This window comes from Buceros rhinoceros, unplaced genomic scaffold (assembly GCF_000710305.1).
Source record: "Buceros rhinoceros silvestris isolate BGI_N320 unplaced genomic scaffold, ASM71030v1 scaffold46710, whole genome shotgun sequence".
NCBI lineage: Eukaryota > Metazoa > Chordata > Aves > Bucerotiformes > Bucerotidae > Buceros > Buceros rhinoceros.
In genome coordinates this window covers 1-6921 of record NW_010392204.1, presented here as the reverse complement: position 1 = coordinate 6921, position 6921 = coordinate 1, and the positions used below count along the sequence as shown (strand labels likewise).

The 6921-nt window shown below is 49.5% G+C and overlaps 1 protein-coding gene across 1 annotated transcript; it reads left to right on the top strand.

Annotated features, from left to right (window-relative positions):
• Positions 1-817: 817 nt before the first annotated feature.
• On the top strand, positions 818-2154 carry SRP19 (signal recognition particle 19kDa; the record flags this gene model as incomplete). The annotated part of the gene is made up of 2 exons (XM_010144151.1): positions 818-929; positions 2021-2154. Coding segments are annotated over 2 exons (246 nt in total), but the record flags the coding sequence as incomplete, so codon positions are not given.
• Positions 2155-6921: the final 4767 nt, after the last annotated feature.

Here is a 6921-nt window from a genome sequence, read left to right as displayed (position 1 = left end):
CATGAAAGGTGATTACCCGCTGTTGGAATGAGTGTCCTATAGGAATAGGGTTCTGATGCTTGAGATCTTCAGAGTCCTCTGGAGTTAGGTTTTAGCCAGAAAATGTTAATTTTTTACTGCAATACCTGCTTGTTCTCTAGATAGTTTAAGCTGGTTACTTTTTTCCTTAGGGAATGAGCCTGGCCTTCTAGAGAGGGAATTTTTTTTGCAATTTGTTTCCTGAAGGAATTACAAATTGGGAATACTATTGCATTGTCTAAGAATTTATGTCATCTAAAAGCATGACTGGTATCCAAGAACCAATCTAAAATCACTTTGGTTTTCAGAAAAAGTCAAAAATATCCCTGTTTAAGTCCACCAGCCTGTGAGATAGCCAGGGCCAGTGAGAAACCTGTACCAGTTCAACAGAAATGGACTCCAAGAGCAGCCAAAAGCAGCGGGCCTCAGGCTGTGACACATGACTTACTGTCTCTAGGTATCCAGAAGGGCTCTAGGTATCCAGAAGGGCTTGTGGTTGTGGGTATGAATGAAAAATCTGTGGTTGAGACAGGTGGGGAAGTAGAACAGTCCCTGCAGCGGGTTGCTCACCGAATTGTCCAGGACCAGTCACTGGTTGTAGGCAGCAGCTGCTGGGAAGACGTGTGCTTCTGGAGAAGCCGTGCTGTAGCTGTGGTGGCTACTGCAGTGGCTAACCAGCGGATGGCTCTGCTGGGGAGCCCCGGTTGTGATTCAGCATTCCAGGCTGCTATGACGTGGATCCACTGCTTGACAAATATTCCAGTACTTACTGTAATAAGTTTCTCCTTTTGTATGACAGAAGAATAAGATGTATCCTAGAGAGTGGAACAGAGACATGCAGTACAGAGGCAGAGTACGAATCCAGCTCAAACAAGATGACGGCAACCCGTGTTTACCTCAGTTTCCAACACGTGAGTTCCTGGGATAGGCATTTTATCTGTTGGAACAGATTTTTGTTGTGTTACCAGCTCCTTTAATTACTTTTACCATTGCATGTTTTACTACTTCACATTAAATCTCTTTGCTTGTATTAAGTAGTCAGCCAAATCTCTCTCTTGACCTGCATAAGGCAACCCTATCAAGTTGGGGCGTGTGCACTGAGCGGAGTTTTTACAGTGTCGTTGTCTTTGATCCGCTGTTTCTTCAGCGGTGGCATCGGGGGGAATTGTGGGGGGGTGTTGTGTCATTGCCATGCTGATCAAAGCAGCTGTTCAGTTTTGGCTTACTGTTTTGTTGACACGTAAACCAGAGGATTTTGTGTTAAAATGGCTAAATTCCACCTTGCTCTTATGCCACATGCCTCAGCTAGGCATCACTATGGATGCGAAATTGATAAAATACAGTACTGTGTTGTTCAGCTGAATTTTCTGCTGGCCATTTTCAGAAATTCACAGTGGACCATCTCTCTTTAACTGGTTAACAGGAATGGTTTGTCTTGAATAAAAAGCAGTTGAGTGTTCTCCCTTTTTCCTGAAAATCTGTCAGTGTGTAAAAGGGAAGCAAATCTATATATGAAGAATTATACACCTTAAGGAAAGAGCAAGAGGAATAGTGACTTGAGAGTAGCTTAAGAGTCCTGCTGTGGGTCAGAAGGAGACAATACTGAAGGAGATGATTTAAAATCCTACTCCCCCTGGAAGACAGCAGTGTCTTCCTAAAAATGCTTATGGCTTTTGCCTGGCCATTCAGTCCCAGGTATTGTAGGCCATTAAGGGTTCAAGGGAAGGAGTGACAGGATGGAGATTCTTGAGAGACTGTCAGATTATATGCCTGTTCCAGTCTGCCGTGACATCGGTCCTGCTCTTTTCTAAAATGAAAAAAAAAAAAAGGGTGGTAGAAGTTTTTGCCAAACTTCTAGCTATGCGGGGGAAGGAAGCAGGACTCCCAGGCTTTATATCTGGTTTAACCACGATGTGAAGTGGGGCTGAAGTTTCTAACTTTGAAAATGAGGCAAGTGTTCTCAACATAGTAGGCATGCATTGATCTCTTCCTGCATTTTTAGGTAAATCAGTGATGCTGTATGCTGCAGAAACCATTCCCAAACTGAAAACAAGAACCCAGAAGATGGGAGGTAGCGATCAAAGCCTTCAGCAAGGAGAGGGAGGCAAGAAGGGTAAAGGGAAGAAAAAGAAATGAGCTCCCATCTGGAATAATTGTCACGTCGCGTAGTTGTGCTTAGGACAAACGTGGACAGATGAATTACTTTCTGCAACTTTGAAGTGAAAGACACACGTGAGAAATAAAACAGGTGACGCTGAATAGACCTGCCTGCTTTTCTTGGAACTGGAATGCATGTAGCTGCCTCACATCTGTGTAACAATAAACCTGTCTTCACATGCAACCTGCAAGTCTGAAGTAGTGTCCGCTGTTAAAAGTGGAAGGACAGAAGCAAATGGGGTAGGTGGGCGAATTATTCTTTCCAGAAGAAAGATGCAGCTTTTGATAAATAAATACTCTTGTGCAGACTAGATATCTGAAAAATGTTTGCCTTAGTAAAGCATTTATCTGTGCTAGTGAAGTGATAGTCTTAATTCTGGAGGGTATTTGTCACTAACGGAAAAACGTAGGTCAGTGAAGTTACAGCTCTGGAAACTTCCCTTGTAACTGTCCAGTGTACTGATAAAGGTGACATATAAAAAATGTAATTTTACAGGATACGTTTCCCCAAAGTGTAATTCTTCTTCCCCAGTCTGTTGTAAAGAATTCAGTGATGTATACTGTAAGGATAATATTGCAAAGTTTTAAGATAATGTGACAAAAAATAGCTCCCATTTGTGTCTTGTGTAATAAGGGACACTATATTACCCTATTTGGGTTTGTTGGAGAGCTCAGGAGACAGAGCTTTCTTTTCTGCTTGTCAAATACTCTTTCACATGTCTGAGGCTTGCTGTATCTGGGAAATTCAATTTTATTTTTTTCCTCTCAGCTAGTCCAGAGAGAGGGACAGAAAGTTGAGGGAAGATGAGTTGGTCAGAAGAGCTCTCCCAGTAGCAAGGCTCCTTTAAAGTAATTAAGAAATGTACTGTGCTAGATAAATGAGGAATAGTTTAGTGTAAGGGAACTGGAAAAGAAGCAGCAGTACCTGTTTGCAGTTTAAAAACAAAAGCCCTACATGAGTTTTCTAACCGTTGAGAAACCCTCACAGAGTTTTCAACCCTGTGAGAGCAGTTGAACGCTTTCACGGATGACCTCTGGAAGCAACTTACCAGGCTCTTTTTAAACTTTCTTATGTGGCAGTCTTCCAGGATTTGTCGTTTGTCTGTCAGGTACACTATTCTACGGCATCACCTTTTTCCCATTTTGAACATCAGCAGCATTCAGAATGATTGAAGACATGTAACAACTCTTCTGAAGTAGTGAAACTTAGTAAATGTTACCACTGTTCAAGTCACCTGTGCTTGTAGTTTTGGTTTTCTTAAGTTAAAATTCTCGTTCCACTCAGCTTCTTTTTCAAACAGATGGTGAGTCACCAGTGCCCCTTGAAGCGGATGCTGACAGGTACCGATAGCGCAACTGCGTAAAGCCCCTGACCAGTGGCTAGTTCAAAGTCAGTTGTGTTTCCTGCTGGTAACGCTTTGGGAGTGCCGTCCTTGTGTTGCATCGTTTAAGGAAGGAGTGGGATGCGTTCCCGTTCTCACTGCTCTCGTACCCCATCCAAAAGCTGCCCTGGCCAAGTTCCTCAGGCCAAGCCTTATACCGGTGTGAGAGTGGCAGTACTCAGGTTCTCTCAGTTCAAGTGGCTTAGGAAATAAATCCTCTCTTCTAAGGCTGTAGTTGACCGTGGTTCTATACAAATGTCTTCAGTGTTTTTTTGCTGATGAAGCTACCTTTGGAGTGTCTGCTACGAAAACACAGCTAAGTTCTGGAGGTGGATTAGGCGCTATCTCTGAGTTGATGGAATGCTGTGGGGTGGGAATGGCAGGAACAGGTGCCATCTGAAAAGTTTTCTGAGGGAAACAATTGGATGGGGTCAGAGGTTGTTGGTTTACATACACTCTGTCACAGGAAGTGGTACAGGTTAGTTGCAACGTGGGTGGGAAAAAACCCTAGTGGGGTACGTCGGCAAGAGTGGAAGATACGTTTGTGATATCAGAGTCCGTAATGGTCCGTGGCTTGGGGGCCTCAAGTTAGTCCTGGCTTGTCTTGAGCATGGAGTAACTTCCCTGAAGCCATTTGAAGTGACAGCACTGCAAAAATTAATGGGTACAAAGTAACTCTGCTCCATCACCTGAAGTGGAGGGAAATGACTCCAGCCAGGATGTGACTGTGGTATACCTAACTATGGGAAGTCAGGGCTTCAAAACGGGACTGAATGTCTCCATGCCGCACGGGTGTTCCTGAGGTAGATGGGTGAGTGATATAGACTGAAGTCATAGCAATCATTTTTAGCAAGAACAGAAAGAGAATTGTTGTGAAAAACTCTAATCACGAGTCCATTTTAAATACATGCTTCAGCACACTTCATCAGTAATTCTGCAGTGCATCTGTATCATTCCATAGACCTGTGAGAACAGCTGCCTGCAAGGAAGGACCAGAATATTTGTCTGCCTGCTGCTCTCCTTTCCTTTCCACCGCCATGCTCCTGTGCAGCAGGGACATGTGTCAGCACCTGGAACAGCAGAAGCCCTGTGCTGCCTGTGGGGTGCACGACAGTTCTGCAGCAAGCCCCATCCCCACCGCCTCCCATGGGGGGCACTCCAGCCTGGTCTCCTCAGCAGCCCTGCAGGCTCTGAAGATGAGGCAGAAGCCGAGGCATCAGAGGTCGCCTGCCATGGGGTTCCTGCCCACCTCTGCAGAGCGAGAGCAGCCCCAGCAGGAGCCCGGGAGGCACTGGTGCAGGTCCCTCTGCCCAGGGCTGCAGCAGGGGCAGGGGCCTCCAGGCCAGGGGCAAGCCTTGGCATTGTGCATAGAAAACATGGGCTGTCTCCTCGTGGGATTTTAACGGGCAGACCCAGCAAGTCATGAGCAGGATAACAGAAGTGGCAGACATCCCGTAGCACTGCTGGGATCTTGGGAGGACTCTGTCCAACCTCCTGCCCAAAGCAGGGTTGGCCCTGGGGTCAGACCAGGGTGCTCAGGGCTTTGTCCATCTGGTGCTCAACAGCCTCCCTCCAGGCACGGAGACAACACAACCACTCTGGGTGACCTGCCCCAGTGACAGACTGTCCCATGGGGCAAAAGTTGCTCTTGGTCTCCAGCCGGAACTCTCCAGTTTCAACTGTTGCTGTGTACCTGCAGGGGTGGAAGGTCTGCTGTGGCATCACAGGGTGCTGGAAGCTGACATCTCCAGGAGGTGGACTGTGACCTCACCTTCGTTGGTGCTGGCAGAGCCTGGGCCAGGCTGGCTCGTGCCTGGACTCCAAGAAGTTGTGCCTGCGAGATGTGCAGGGATGAGCCAGGCTTCTTGTGGTGCTGGGTGGTGCTTTTGGGAGCTGTCATCAGCAGCTCTCTGTACCTGTCCTAGAGCCATCCCCAGTGTTTTTGCCCCAGCTGTGCCTGGTTCAGGCAGCTGGGTGCCGTGGGGCTTGCTCGCAGTAGCGGAGGTGACTTGTGCAGGGAAACGTCCTGCTGGGGTGGGTGATGGGGCTCAGGGAGCCAGGAGGACGCCCGTCTTGAGGCACCTGGGCATTTCTTCCTCCCCTGCCCTCCCTTTCCCAGGACAGTGAGTGACCGTGGCCTCTCTCCCTTATCCAGCGCAAGACACGCTCTGGCAGCACTGGTGCCAGCAAGAAGGAGCAGCTCCCTGTTCTCAGCTCTCCCTCGGCAGCCAGGCAGCACGAAGATGGACACAGAGGCACAGAGGATCTGCCCCCTGTGCCATGACGTTCCGAAGAGTGTCGCCTTTGTTCAGCTGTGCCAAGACCAGTTCTGCCTGACCTGCATTCTGCGGTGGGCAAAAGTGACCTCAAGTTGTCTGGTCTGCCAAACACCGATGGAGCGAGTCAAGTTTTCTGTGCGGGGGGAAGATGACTACCTAGAGTGCACCATCACGCCACCCATGCAGCCATCAGTCTCCAGCAGCCAGGCAGAGAGAGGTCCCAGCTGCCTGGTCAGTGGTAGCCTGCAGAGCCACAGAGAGTCCCATCCGTCCTCTCCAGAGGGGGTGCCATTCCTGAGAGAGCAGTGGGATGAAGGGACAGGGCACATGGCTGCCATGGATGGCATCTGGAACATGTTATGGGCGACAGTTTCTTGGGACAATGAGCAGTTCCTCCACCCCGTGATGCCCTGGCTGCGCAGCAAGCCGGAGGCCTTGTACCAGCAGCCATGGTGGCTGGCAGCGGTAAAAGAAACGTAATTCCTGCACGCCCCGTGCCACTTTGGGCTGGACAAGGAGGGCCTGGTCGAGCAGATGCAGACTGTCCTCTTGGAACATGCAGGACCACTGGTCCATGATCTCCTCAACCTCATTGTGCAGCGGTGCCGTGGGGGTGCCTTGAGGCAGCCAAGCTGCCTGCATGGCAGGGTGACCAGCCTTATCCCCTTCTACCCCTGGGAGGGGAGTCCCAACCCCCGCCAGGCCTCCTGCCGCAGCCCTGCAGGCTCTGATGAGGAGGAGGAACATGGCCTGTCGGAGGCTGCCAGCTAGAGAGTCCCCCGTGCCCCCCATCTGCACCTGTTCCTGCAGAGCCAGAGGAGGCGGTGGCAGGTCCTTCTGCCCACGGCTGCAGTGGCAGTCCCTCTGCTCCTTGACAGGGCAGGGACCGGTCACCCGGCAGACCCCAGTGGCTGGTGAAGAGGAGGGCCCCCCGGCACCCAGGAGCCTCCCCAGCCATGCGATAGGCGGCACCCCCAGTGGCAGCAGTAGGAGCAGCGATTCAGCTGCCAGCCTTGAAAGGAAAAAGAAATAAACTGCTATTTCCCTGAGAGAGTCTCTGAGTGCTGCTTTCTCCCCCTTTTCCC